The sequence below is a fragment of the Anser brachyrhynchus genome, assembly GCF_964034855.1.
Source record: "Anser brachyrhynchus genome assembly, chromosome: 5".
NCBI lineage: Eukaryota > Metazoa > Chordata > Aves > Anseriformes > Anatidae > Anser > Anser brachyrhynchus.
This window is the reverse complement of record NC_137699.1, coordinates 4,148,653-4,164,040: the sequence shown is the minus strand read 5'-3', so window position 1 is coordinate 4,164,040 and position 15,388 is coordinate 4,148,653. Positions and strand designations below refer to the sequence as shown.

Genomic DNA, 15,388 nt, shown 5'->3' with positions numbered 1-15,388 from the left:
GAACCTCCTAACCCTCTGAACAGATTTTATAGGGAACCTATTCCACAAACTGTACCAAGTGAGGCTAAAAAATAAAAAGAGCTCCTCCTTGACAGTTCCTCCCTCTTTTTCAGTCTCATTAAGCTAGTGAGACATCCTTACAGCTGAGTTTTACAGCTGCATCTGCCACTTCAGGGTCTCGGCTGAGTCGTGCCAGTGTAACCGCAGATTTCTGTTGGACTCGCTCACAAGCAGCAACTTCTGCTGTATTTCCTGAAGATGACCTTTCAAAGAGCATTTCCATTAAAAGTTGAATACCTAGAAGGATGTAAGAGCCATTGTTAGCCTCTTTCAAAAATAAATAAATAAATAAATAAATAAATAAAATCAGTCCAAAAAAGTAAAGAGAAAAAGCGAGTTAGGTAAATAGAATTACTGCCTGAATAGTACATGAAGAATGCATAACTGTGGGCTCCAACTTTGCCATCAGTATTTAGGCACATCTGATCTGTGTGAAGTTTGTTTTCACTAAGAAACTACAGAACTTCTGGAACTAGAAAATGCTCTAGCTCTTCCCTCTTCCATTCAGGCTGCTTTGAAACAGCCTGACTGGAGTCCAGTAGTTAGTATTTTAAATTGGCTAAAAAAATATTTATGAAAACAAAATGAGTTCTTTATTTGCTTCTAAACTAACCTAAAGCTAATCATTAACCTAAAAAACAGTAGGAACATATTTCAGGTTTCTACGTGATGTTTGAATTAAAAGAAAATAAAAGGTGTTTGGTTTTTTTTTTTTTTTTTCAGTTTACATATTTTTAAGCGAACTTTTAAAATCTTCTGTCTCAAACTATTTGAAGTAATCTGCATTCTAAAAACCCCTGATAAGGGAAATGATGAAGTTCTGCTTCTCGAAGTTTACTATGACTAGTCTTCATTTCAGAGGAGACAACGTCACCCATATCATTTTTTTAATTTTTTTTTTAAATCAATTTACGGTTGCCTGTAAGACTTGATACTCATATTGCAGCAGGACAAGACCAGATGAGACTGCACTGATTTATCTTTTCTAAATTATTTTAAATGTAAGGACAATTATGTGCTATTAAACTCCATATGCCATTAGGCATTCAGATTACTTTAGGTAGCATCTGAGGATTTTAACAGTTGGAACATTTGCATAAACAATTAAGAGAATTAGCACCAGAATTACGCAGCTAGATAATAATCAATTGACATACAAGAAAAAAAAAGTCAAAGTTGGGTAGAAAACCCATCGAGACTCTGTAAGATTTGAAGACCGCTCTCGGTAGCACATACGTAAACCTGGCTTCTGACCAGCATCTAATTATTTTAGTGTTAGTCAGACACAGAAGCTTTTATACACAAGAAGAGTGCTAACCCTTCTAGAAAGCCTGGGGGAAAATGCTTCTGTGTGGACTTGCATGATGTGTATACACAAACTTTACTTTATCACATACATACTTCCATTAATTAAATGTTTCACTGAGGGAGGACAGGACAGAACACCTCTGTTTTCTTTTGGAAAGAAGAACAGGCTCTTAGGCACTGTATGCTTCTTTTTTATTTTGGTCCAAGTCATGCTTACAGCTCACCAGTGGTGTGAGTGCGCACAGATCCAATGCAATCTGTGATGAATATTAAACAATTTGCCCAAATTGTTCCACAGTTATTTGCAAATGTTAACAGCAATGTCCTGGTCCTACAAAGCACAGCATGCTTGGCTGTCCTTTTATGATCTTTCTGCACTTGTGGGAACATGATCAAATAGCTGTCAACAAAGCAGTTCATGGTGTGCTCAAGGAAATAGATATGCAAACTACATAATCAACTTGTTAATCAAAAAGGAGTGCAAAAGTTTCCAGGACATATCCGGATTGTGGGTGCTAACAACAGAAAATCAGGAAAAAATATAACTTGAACAGAAATCACCAACAGGGTATTTTCTACCCAATCTGATAATTACAAATACCTACAGACCTGAGGAAGTCAGGGTCTTACCAAGAGTTTCTGGGAAAGACTCCAGGGAGGGAAATTTCATGCGCCGGCACCAAGATGTCCAGAAGCACCCACCCAACCTCTAGGAACACAGCGAGCATGCTTCACCAAGAGCATGACAGAAACCAGCATATGGACCCAAATGACCCCTCTCCAGGACTGGCCCTCCACTCCCATGGAACAAGGACATTGTGTAAGAAACCTACGTGCTAACCTACCTGTCTTCTCCCCCTACTGCATTGCTTTCTACATGGGACAGGGAGGTCATATAATTTGTAAAATTGCACACATCTGTGATGGAAGTGCTTTGGTATCAAAATCTATTCAACCTCCACATTTTCATTTAGTCTCAAACAGCAATACGTTTTCACACATAAACACACCTTAGCAAGGATATCAGATGCACACTACCTCTGTGCACACATGGATTCCATCTAGCAAATGATCCTTGCCAGTTGTACTTGTATGCGCAGAACTCAAATTTTCCATTGAAATATGGAAATAATAAACAACTAAATCCAATATTACATGAAATTGACTATTTCAAGATCCGCTTTCTACATGGATGCTGAAACCCATTGTCATAAGATTCAAATAGATCCAAACTCAAAACCTCTCCTACACAAACATTAATTAAAACACTGTGGAAGGGATATGCCTAGGACAGAAAAGATAATGTTTGTGAAGCTTCACAATAATTGAATATCTCCAACTGAAAGGGGAGAAGAAAAAAGCTTACAATATTGCTTGGCCATGAATTTGTTGGTAAGTGTATTAGTAAGGCAGTTATGTCTTCCACAGAATTATTAACCTAACTGGTCAGACTTCTGGTGGGCCCATGACACCTAGTTCTTTTTAACATCATGAATTTCTTGTAATATGATATTTAAAGGACTGGGGGGGGGGGAGACAACTGCTCTTCAGTAAGAAAAACAATACATCAAAATTTGTACCTCTGAATACCTGTGAACAAAGGAACAGAAACTATACATGGCTCTGTATCAGATATCTTCCAATGTGTAAGAATTGATACCTTATGCAGTGTAATTATAAGAATAAAAAATGTTGAAACACTTCCATACTACCTTGCATTGTGCATCTACAAATAAACAGCATGCACATACACGCAAAATCAGCAATGTGGCCTTACATGCAAAGCCTTCTAAACCAGTGGTAAATTATTTCAGTTACGAGGAACTCTCCCAAGGACTCATTCTGCACCCTGCAGCAATATGCAATATCCAATAGAGACAAGATTCAAAGCGAAGTATTATTAGTGAAGTCTTTCTCCTTTACCTTGCAAATAATCCTTTCCTTTCAAACATTCTCCACAAACACATATAGAATGTAATTCAGCCAAAATACATACCATTTCCTTGAATGATTTCTGAAGCACATTGGTCCAAGACAGACATGTTTGCCAATATTGTTACCACCTGTTATTAAAAAGAGAAGGAAATACTAAGTATGGTGTTACATTCACAAATACTAAATACCATTGTGATTTATAAAATTAGTATGGCAGGAATATGGCAAAATCAGTAAAAATTAAAAGCGTTCTTGTAGGAGAACAGTCTATTCCCACCTCTGATTTCTCAGGAGTCTCTTATGTAAGGCTGACAATTGAAACCAAGACAACAAGAAAAATAACGTTTCTTTTTCTCTCACTCCTATACTCATGCAGAGAAGTATGTCATAGAGTTCTATACAGCAGAAGAATTGTTTCAGTGGTCAAATCAGAAGAAAGAAGATAAGCATTTATATATATATATATAAAAAAAAAAAAAGGGAGTTCTACAAATAATTCAGCCAAGAGCTGCCCTTACTCAGAAGCCAGACCTGTGGTCCCATTCCAGCACAGATAATGCTCACAGGACAGGTTAAGCACTAGCACATACCGTACATTCAGTAATGGTACATTACTGTTACCTTTCTGCTTCAGGGTTTGGCTTAAACTTTGAGGAACACTCACAAAGGATCTGAAGATTTCAGCCATAATTCAAATGATAATTTAAGGAATATTTTTCAGTCTTAAAATCTTATTAACATGCATAGAGATTATGTGCATTAGAGCACTGTCCAAACCAGAGCTGGTCCTAAGAGTCTGTTTACACATTTCCTGAGCTAAGATCAAAATTAGGTTTTGCACCAAAAGAAGCAGGTTGTGAAATCACAACTTATGGAATTTCTTATCCAAAATAGTATTAACTGTTTTCAAGATTAGGTGCAATGCAGCTTGCTTTAAATGATGCAGCAGCCATTGACAGAGCCTGGATCATGTAGACCTGTTGGCTTTCAGTCATTACCTTCACTGATATTGTATAGTTTCTATCATAAATCCTGCACAATAGTCTTTTATACTTTAGTCTTCAAATAAATCGCTTCCTACATGCAAATACATCTCATTATTAACAGCACATGTGAGAGACTAAATAATAAATGTGACATATCATTATAATACAAAGTAGAAATAATATTCTTCCTTAAAATGTTCCTATTTTCTTGTTGAGAAATACTGATCAGCCTCAAAAATAATGATCAATTTGAGAACTGGTTATGACTTAACTGTATAGCATTTGCTCACAAACAAGCAAACTTCTTAGACAGATGTAAGTAGATCAAATCACCGTTCTGATCTCACTTTACCATTTTAATAACAAGGATGACTCATTTTCAATGATGTGACATAAAGGTCTTCCACTTTCGAAGGCAGTGTTACAGTGTCATCTCTCTGAATAAATATATGTACTTAGGATGCAAATGAGTTGCTGAAACTCTAAAGAGTGACAGGTAGAAATATGGTAACTCAGTCTATGTCTATGTATTTATTCCATATTAATTATTAACACTGTTTCAGGCAGAGTGTATATGTTTTCTCATTCTAAATTATATCCTGTTAATGAAAATTACTTCCTCTATGCAGAATATGTACCTCATGTGGCTCTCTAAGCCACAGATGAAGAATTCAATTAACTACAATTTGAATATGTGCCAATTATTCCACTGCTTCAAGTTATTTTGTCTAATAAGTATTTTCATATGTAAAAATATTTTGTGTATATCTTTTGAGACCAAAAATTATTTGAGTGATGGTTACATTTATACTTCAGACTCCTTTGTGTTGATCACACAGCCCCTTTATTTTTCAATGTATTTATGAACTAGTCTAAAGGTTTTATATGTAGCCTTGTCCAGAAAGGTTTATGTAAGACCCTTCTTATTGATAACATCCAGGTTTTACCTAAATTACCTTTTAACACCTTAGGATTCTAAAGGCAGTTAAACTATGGATTAACTCACTTCATATGGATAGATTTTCTTTCCCCAAAATGTCACATTTTCCTGTGATATACACAAGGTAAACATGAAATAGCATAACATAAACACATAAGAGGCAAGCTGAATAGAGCTGACTTTAAATTTTATATTTCTCCTATATTTGCTTATTTTAGAATTCACTATATATGCAGCTTACATGAAAATTTCCTCTGTAATAGAGACCAGAGTTCAAGGAAGTTTAATTCCTTGATGAACTCTCTAGGGGAAAATAAACTTGTGTGTAGACTCATTTTGCTTTGAAGAGCAACACTTCTTTGAGCACTGGTATTAATGAAGCAAGATTTCCTTTGGATTTACAGTTGATTGCAAACCATAAACAGAACTTTTCCAGCAGCATCTCTCCCAATGTAGATTCTTTTTGTCTAATGATGCTTAGGCTCATGCTGCAGTCTCTGTCTAAGCCTTTCTTTTCCCATTATCTGTCCCCAAATTCCAAAAACCCTTAGGCAAGTGTCTCAAAAAAAAAAAAAAAAGAAAAAATACTGTGAAGCCCTGATGAATTGTTAAACCAATTCAGATGTTACTGTAAAACATGGAGCATACAAAGATAAAAGCTATTGCCATGGGGAAAATAGATGAAAATTACTAGAAAAAAAATGTTGATAGTGAAAGAAGTGAAAGAATTTTGAAAGAATTGAAAGAATTTTCAATTATTTAAGAATTAAAGTGAAAATATTTAACATGGGATCTTCTAGTATTCCACTGCAATATTCTATATAAATTTCATTATTTTTTAAAGAAATATCTTGAACAAGACTACTCTCCAAGATTATAAAGGACTGGCACCTGTGCTGGTTTAGGATTCTTGGAATTTCTCTGGATTCCTAAGCCACGCAATGACCTTCTAGGCAGCTTAAAGTACAAAAAAGAGGCTGTCCTTGACAATAGCACACACAACCTCTGATCATCTGTTGTTGCAATGACACCAGGGAGAAAGTCTATTCTGAAGCCCGCAAATTACACTAACCCTAGCAATATACTGAAATGTGAAATCTGTAAATGTTGTTTGTTTGGTTTTTTTTCCCAGAAAACAAACAAACAATATTGCTTCATCATATGTGGATTGTTTTTAATATAATACTTGATCTCATAATCTATTTTCAATATGTATGATATGTCCTGGAGCTAGGTCCTGACCCTTGCATCTGTTATTTGTACAGATATTGCAGATCCCTCCAATAGACTAACCCAAGCTAAGTCCATATTCTGGTCTCTGTTGTTCAGACTGATCAAAAATTTGAGGTTCTTCTCTAATGGCAGGAAGACTTTTGATAAACCTGGTGACTGCAGCTTTCTCTGCAGGAACTGGTAGCCCTAAAACCATGGGCAGATGCTAGTTGCAGAGTCAGGGGTCTCAGAGTCTAGATCTCTATTGGATGCACTAAGGAAAGATGCAGAATTCAGCCTTCCAATTCATGGGGTGCATTGGAAAAGAGTTATAAAAAATAAGTTAATAAAAGAAATAAAAATCTATAAACCTTGTTCTGTGGTTAGATGTGCCATCAACATGACAACATTAAGTATTGGAAGAGAAGGAGAAACTCTTGCTGAAAAATTCACTTGTTGCTAAACTATTTGAGAATACTCCCATATGGAAAGACAGACATTTTTCTGATGCTGCTCGGAGAAGGTAAAATGACTGACCGTACAATTCAGATCTTTCCACTTTGTCACTAGTTTAAAACTATGTCTGTTATGCTGTGCCTGAAACCACTGGTCTGTCTTTCTTTCACGCTCAGAAGAGAATAATATGCTATATTCCAAGGTAAAGAAAACACTTAGGACAGTTTTGGAGGAGCTGAAAAGTAAAAATATATTGTTGCATGTTGAGAGAGAGAATTCAGATATGCAGATCCCATGCAGGGCAAATTAAGTAGTAGTCTACATCCAGATTTATGTTCTAAACTTATGAAAGTTTTTAAAACTCTATTTGATTTTCACTGAAGAGCTTGCTTCTCTGTAAAGGAAAATACATAACTTTTACAAAGCAATGCTCAGGATACAAGCAGAAAAACAAATTTGGCTACAAAGGACCATTACAACTCTAAAGCTGACTTCCTGTATTCACAGGATCTTTCTTCCATTTATGTGACTACTTATCTCTTTAAGATATATTTAACTCAGTATCATTTTTAAGCAAGACGCTGTCTTGATATGATGATATAGAAAATGCAGAACCTGCCATTTCCCTTAATATTTTTCCCCCCATGTTGGTTGTAACTGCTTAGTTTTAATTTTAATATTTGTTTCTTCTTGTTCTTTTTTGGTTTGGTTTGGTTTCATGGCTCTTTTTCATTCTTTCTTTGTCACATCAAGAGCTTAGCTTATTTACCTGAGTTCAGTCTTGCAAGTTACCTCTTAATCTTTTTGGTAAATTACACTATGTGAGCAATTTGGTTCTTAGTTTTGCTTAGTAATAAATTGCCTAAGACACATTTGTGTGCCACAACATGAAAGTTGAATAATTCCAGTCAGTCTTGCATAGAATCATAGAATCACAGAATCATAGAATATCCCGAGTTGGAAGGCACCCATAAGGATCATCAAGTCCAACTCCTGGCACCGCACAGGTCTGCCCAAAAGTTTAGACCATGTGACTAAGTGCACAGTCCAATCGCTTCTTAAATTCAGACAGGCTTGGTGCAGTGACTACTTCACTGGGGAGCCTGTTCCAGTGTGCAACCACCCTCTCAGTGAAGAACCTCTTCCTGATGTCTAGCCTAAACTTCCCCTGCCTCAGCTTAACGCCGTTCCCGCAGGTCCTATCACTGGTGATAACGGAGAATAGGTCACCTGCCTCTCCACTCCCCCTCGCAAGGAAGTTGTAGACTGCGATGAGGTCCCCCCTCAGCCTCCTCTTCTCCAGGCTGAACAGGCCCAGTGACCTCAGCCGCTGCTCGAATGTCTTCCCCTCTAGGCCCTTCACCATCTTCGTCGCCCTCCTCTGGACACTCTCCAGCAGTTTCACATCCTTTTTGTACTGTGGTGCCCAGAACTGCACACAGTGCTCGAGGTGAGGCCGCACCAGCGCAGAGCAGAGAGGGACAGTCCCTTCCCTCGACCAACTAGCAATGCCATGCTGATGCACCCCAGGATACGGTTGGCCCTCCTGGCTGCCAGGGCACACTGCTGGCTCATGTTCAGCTTGCTGTCAACCACAACCCCCAGATCCCTCTCTGCGGGGCTGCTCTCCAGCATCTCATCGCCCAGTCTGTACGTATAACCAGGGTTGCCCCATCCCAGGTGCAGGACCTGGCACTTGCTTTTGTTAAACTTCATGTGGTTGGTGATCGCCCAGCTCTCCAATCTGTCCAGATCTCTCTGCAAGGCCTTTCCACCCTCATCCGAGTCCACAACTCCTCCAAGTTTGGTGTCACTGGCAGATATGCTCAAAACACCTTCTAGTCCTATATCCAAATCATTTATAAAAACACTGAAGAGGATTGGCCCTAAAATGAAGTCTTGAGATACCCCACTAGTGACCATCCGCCAGCCAGATGTGGCCCCATTTACCACAACCCTTCGAGCCCTGTCCATCAGCCAATTGCTCACCCATCGTATGATGTTTTTGTTTAGCTGTATGCTGGACATTTTGTCCAGTAGGACCCTATGGGAAACTGTATCAAAACCTTTGCTGAAGTCCAAAAAGATCACATTAGGTGGTTTCCCTTGATCGACTAGATGGGTGATCTTATCATAAAAAGAAATCAAATTTGTTAGGCAGGACCTACCCCTCATGAACCCATGTTGGCTGGAACAGTGACTACATTGTCCCCCAGGTGCGCTTCAATAACTTCAAGGATCATCCTCTCCATAATTTTACCAGGCACTGACATGAGACTGACAGGCCTGTAATTGCTAGGGTCTTCTTTCTTACCCTTCTTGAAAATTGGCACAACATTTGCCAGCTTCCAGTCCAATGGGACCTCTCCAGATTCCCAAGATTGTTGAAAAATAATTGAGAGGTCCTGCGATGACGTCAACCAGCTCTTTAAGCACCCTGGGATGAATTCCGTCCAGACCCATGGACTTGTATGGATCCAGGTGGAGCAGCAGGTGGAGCAGCAAATCCCGCACACGTTCAGGGTTGGTTGGGAGTTTATTATTCCCACCATCATGGTCCTCCAGCTCAGGGTACCCTGGGTCCTGAAACCCGTCATCAGTGTTGAAGACAGAGGCAAAGATATGCATGATATGCACTACTAAAAACAACCAGTAGAACAGGCCTCTGAGGTTTATCCCTGTATTCACCACCCAGCTGTTAATATGTGTTATACACTGTCCACCTAAACTATGTCACCATGAGAAGTAAAACACAAAATGCTAGCAAGAGAATTGTCAGAAATGCTTCTATTTTAGCATCTCTAGAAGAGGCATCAAATTATCAAAATCTTAATATGCACCTACTCCCACCAGGATTAGCATGATTTTTCACAAGGTTAAACTAAGACTAATGAGCTCATTTTCAGAACTTAAAAGATATACCTAAAATTAAGAGGCATTGAAAATTCACCTTTAAATCATTTGCTGGTGAAATAAGTATTGACGTTTTTGTTATTTTTGAATTTCGCAAGGAGGCTCCCATTTAGATCCATGGAAGTGTTCTCTATTTAATAAATAAATAGACTTAAAAATAATGGAGATATTTCAGACTTTCAAAAGTCAATACAGCATCATATTGTTAGCCTCACAGTTGCCCTGGAAATTAAAAACCTGACTAAAATTCACTATTTCTATAACCAGAATAAGTAAGCAGATAATATACACAGGCACACCCCTCTGCAGCGACAATGTTGCCCATTGTTATAATTGGCAGTGTTAATATCATTGGTTACTCCAATAAACAAAATCTATTTTTATCATTTGAAAAGTGTTTTCAGTTCCACACAATTTCCTTCCACCCACTCTTTCATACGCTGAGTTTATGAACAGTGAACCTTCCTTTTCAATTCTGTGGTTGACTTTGCACTGAGCCTTAGGAATTACAGTTATCAAGAGTGGGAGAAATTTGAGAAACTATGGTTAAGAACCTGTAAAATAGTGTTGTTCAAAACCTCTCAAATCTCCATCCAAGTCAGCTTGGAGATTCTCCTGCTTAAATAATGTAACGACTGACATCATAACAACACTTGTCTTTCTAAACAAGTAATGGTGACTACTGTTCACTAACCAGTAAAGAAAGGTACTGGCCATTTGTTACAAAAGTGAAAACTAACTCAAAATGCTTTGTTATAAACTCAGATACATACGCTGAGAACATAAATCTCAAATGCTTTAGGTAATAAAGAGGTTTAAACCTAAAAACCACAAAGAAACAGAAGGCTGCTTTACTGCTTGAGATAACCTACTATGAACAGGAGATTTAAGATGATCTTCAAGTGTTTCTGATTAGTGTGAAACCAGCTATTCAGGAATAAAAATGCAGTAGGATTTGGAAGATGAAAGCGCACATTTCAGCCTGTTAAAGGGCCAATATCTTCCACATTTGAGGCTTACTTACCTCGTTTAGGGCAAGAACTGCCACCTGATTGGAAGAGGCAAACATCCCCATAAAATCAAAATAGCAGTTAGAGACAGGATCTGCTGGCGAATTCCAGGTCTACTTTGAGACTATGTCAGGGAACCGTAGTCTTGGAAGGCTAAGGCAGAGCATCAGAGGCTAAAACTAAAGGAATCTTCCCCTTTGGCATGAAGGATGTCTTTACTAGATTTTTATTTACTTTACTTCATACTACTGACTAAAAAAGCTAAGAAGTAGGCAGAATAACCAGATTCTCACATATTTTGTTTTAAAGAAGCACACTGGAAATGCATCCTGCATTTAGGTCACATGGTGAATGGGCACGTCCCACAAACCAGGTCATATGGCAGAAGTCAGAGGCTGTTTGAAGTCTACTATCTCATTTTGTGATGAAAACAAGACAAAAGGAGCAAAATGCATACACAACCATCTCTGACTTGTAGCTTTATGATCGGTACAGCCTGCTGCAAAGTCTCCTCTTTATAGTTATTGCAGTAAATAGCACCAGCCTAATTGTACTGTGAACCTTACAGGCAAGGACAGAAGATAAAAACTGCAATGAATCGTGCTGACATAGCATGTTTCCTCCAGAGAGGCTTTACACTGAGCAAGTGTACTGTCTGCCCAACTTTACAGATGATTAAACAGAAATGCTGAGAAGTTAAATTAGTACTCCAAAATCTGAGCAGGGACAATATTAGGAATTGATCCCAGGAATAAAGCCCTATACACACTGAGCTAGGAAAGAATAGCAAAGAGTTTTTCAGCTGACATGAGGATTTTACTCTTCCAGCTGTGCCTCTTGTTTTGCATAATGATGCATATTGCCTTATACTGCATCAAATCTAACTCCAAAAGGCAGAATTATAACTAAACAGGCATTTTCTCTCAAAAAGATTTGTTTAAGAGATTTAGTGCTGGTCCCCTGAAGTGTAACAATCCATAACATTGACCACATAAAAACTGTCAAGACACTCACTTATTTTTATATTCTTAAAATTACTGTACGTGCAAAGACAGAGATAGCCAGTTAAAAATAAAAAAGGTGGGGGGGGAAGGGAACAGACAAGAGGAAAGCACTTGCAGTCTCACATAGAAAATTAACCAGGATATCAGTGATATAATGTCATGGTTAAAGTTAGGATATCAGTGATATAATGTCATGGTTAAAGTTCAGGGAAAGGCATGTGACTTTTGGCCTAATTTCCATTTTTACATCCTATTGGCAGTCTTGTTACTAGTTTAATTTCTTAATTGTATTTTTAATAACTTTATTATGTAACGTATCACCTATGTTTCAAGCTATATTCATCGAAAACATGTTTTCTCAATGTGATCTAGTAAATACTAGAAAGAATTGCACAATCTTAGTATATAGTTTGCCAACCACAGTTCACAGACAAAGCTAATAAAGGCAGATCACCAACCTTTGTTCCTAACCCTGTCACTGGCTGCTTGTGTAACATGCCATAGGTCACTCAGTCCCAGAGTATCTCATGCATTTATTATCTGGGAAGGACCAGCTGATGGTTCAGTGGTGGAAGGGATATTCCTCTCCTGATCCAACAGGGAGAAGGAGCTCCCCTTCCAACCTCTTTTTGCTCCTACAACTTCAAAAGCATAAGTGAGGAGGACTCTTCGTCTGCTGCCTTCCTCTGTGACCAACAATGATTTTGTCTCCTACTTCTGTCAGATACAGAGAAGGTGGGCACCTAACATGGACTGCATGGCTCAAACTCCATTCTGAGCCCATGTTCTTGTTAGTCCATGCTGGCTTCCAAACATATGGGAAAATTTGGACAGCAATTTAAAAAAATTGGAGTCAGAAGTTCCAGTCTTCATAACAAGCAGAAACAAAAAAACAGTTGGCAAGGAGTAATAAGTTCCCCAGTATTCCAGAAACTCTGGTTGAGAAGTAGTACTGTGAGCTCCTGTTATTCAGGCAGGGACTTTTAAAAGTCTAAAGGTCCTGTTAATATTTTTCTGTTTAAAAATGTCTTTCACTGGAACCTAGGCAACATTTAAAAATCTGGATTTCTTGATCTTAAAGTAACATCTGTCTCTCCTCTCTTTTTGACCCTGCAATCTTCCATGTGAGAGGAAAAAAGGGGGGGAAAAAAGGCAGCAAAAGGAAAATAAATGCCCTGAAAAAATCAGGGATCAGAGAAAAGGATCTGGAACCTAGAGGAAAAACAATATTAAGGGCTTCAAATCTTAACTGAGAGAGATCTCAGCTGCAGAGCCTGCAATATCCCTCAAACACCAGCAAAACCAGAAAGCATTCAGCAGGGAAAAAAACAAAAAAAGTAACTATTTCCATTTTCTCCTTCCAATTTAAAAACCTTTCTCCACCTAAAACTTTTTTGAAAAAAGTCACTTATTTTAGACCTAGAAATAGCCACTTTAAAATTGATGTATTCACTCCACATTAATTCTTTGTCTGCCTGAATAACAGAAGATCAGAAGCTGTTAGACTTTACCTCCACAACTTCACAGGTAAGGTGAGAATGCTAGTAACACTGAAGAGACATGTGGGAATGTAGAGAGAAAAAATTATTAGACATAAATATACTGTGCACAAATATACATTTCATATTTTTCTATGTAGAGTCTAAGATGATTGTTAGAATAAAGGAGGCCTAGAATGACAAGAGTTTTGGTTAAAACCCTTCTTCTGACAATGCTTCATCTCCATTAATACATCTGACTGTATATATTAGACAGGTATATACTGCATGAATTTAGGCATGAAGCTTTCTGAAAGAATATGCACCTTTCAAGTAAAAGTTTTCCATTATCCAGGAGAAAAAAAAAGAAAGAAAAAAAAAGAAAAAAAACAGCAAACAAAGAGGTAGCTGCAGTAAGCAAAGAACAAGTGGCACATTCATACCTATTTTGACCCAAAACTAGAGACTAAATTGTCTGGAAATCAGAGCTTTATCTGTCAACTCCCATACAAAATATTTTGTTATAAAACTAAGCAATCCTGATGTAACACAGCTTATTACAGAAACAAAGCAAACTGCTATAAAATTGACAATGATTATCTTATTTATCAAGTCCAGCCCTCAGTTCTTGGTTTCTTACCTGATCTAATCTAAGACTGTCTGGGAAGTGAAAGAGGAAGTCAGTCAGTTTTCAGATAGTGAAGATAGGAAAAGTTTGTCATTATTTGTGCACAAAAGCTTTTCAGAAGTCAGAAGACAAATTACTATTCGAGGAGCCTAAGCAGGAAAATGCTTTCTGCAGTCAACAAAGAATTCATCTGACATCCAGCTCCTGAGCAGAATGTTATCTATTTATACCATCATGGAGGGTGATAACTAATCAGTGCGAGCTGTCCTTAGAAAGGCAGTATGGGAGGGCATATTGCAACTTTAAGATGATATAAAATTGCACAGATGGAAACAAGACTCATTTTTCCTTTCTTGCATATCAACCATCTTTCTCCCATTTTTGGCTTAAAATGAGCATGCTTCATTCTATTTTAGGAAATTAAAATTTTCTTAAATCAACAGGAATGCCAAAGTAGTAATGTATTTGGAAATATTGGTTGGTTCACTATAGAATGTATTACTAAATTAAAAATGTGTAACAAAACTGAAGTAGTGCTGTGGGTTTTTGTTTGTTTGTTTGTTTTTTTCCTCTAGCCAAGCCCATGTTATTCCCATTGCAACAACTAGGCACGCAGCAAATTAAAATGCAAAATATTCCATAAAAGTATGATAATTGGCAGAACTTGCCCTTTAATATACCACTAAAACAAGTACGCTTTTGAAAGGTGAACAATCTACTCAAATGCATACTTGTTCAGGACTTAAAAGGAAGAATTCTCTTAAGGCTGTTGCCTTATCAAAACTGCTTGACTAGCAACACTGACAGCTCTTAAAGTCAAGACGAGCAGCACTTAAGCTCCACCTGAGCAACTGGTGCTCAGTAACAGAGCAACACACAGGTAGCATTTCACAGTCCCATTGCTGCAGAAATAACAGCTCAGAAGCTAGGAGACAGCTCAGAAACTTACTGTGGCACATCATAGAATCCATCACACCTTCCTGACCTGGTTTTTCATTCCAGGAAGGAATGCAAGGTGTTACTGGGGATGAAATTTTAATTCTTGGAGTGAAGCCATTCTGAAGTTTTCTGTTATTCTAGCTAATGAGATGTCCTGCAACCTGGAAAGCTGCAGAAGGCCTCTACCTAGTCTGTTACCTAACAAAGTCATAAATGTTTCTCTGAATGTCTGCCTTCCTCAAACAAAGAAAGGGCTTGCTATGCTACCCATAAAGCAAATTGCAAACTCACAGCAGAACTAAGATGAGGATATAAATAAATAAGGAAATCAAAATTATTAGAGTAGAGGAGGAATAACAAAAAAAAAAAAAAAAAAAACGAACATGAAGAATCATGCATATGAAATAAAAAACATCCAAGCTGAGGTCCTTGTTTGTACCAAAGTATGGTAATTACAACTTACTTCATCTTTTCATAAATGCTTCTGAGATAGAAAACTGCTCTTAATACAAGCTAAAG

General features: G+C 37.7%; 1 protein-coding gene across 22 annotated transcripts in view; it reads right to left on the bottom strand.

Moving 5' to 3' along the window:
* Positions 1-15,388, bottom strand: part of INSC (INSC spindle orientation adaptor protein) — a 332,365-nt gene that overhangs the window by 196,776 nt on the left and 120,201 nt on the right. For all 22 annotated transcript variants that reach the window (XM_080595847.1, XM_080595865.1, XM_080595846.1 and 19 more), the window contains 2 exons: positions 3,365-3,431; positions 142-297 (listed from right to left, as the gene is read on the bottom strand). In XM_080595847.1, coding sequence (XP_080451973.1) covers positions 142-297; positions 3,365-3,431 — 223 coding nt within the window. The remainder of the gene's footprint in view (positions 1-141; positions 298-3,364; positions 3,432-15,388) is intronic.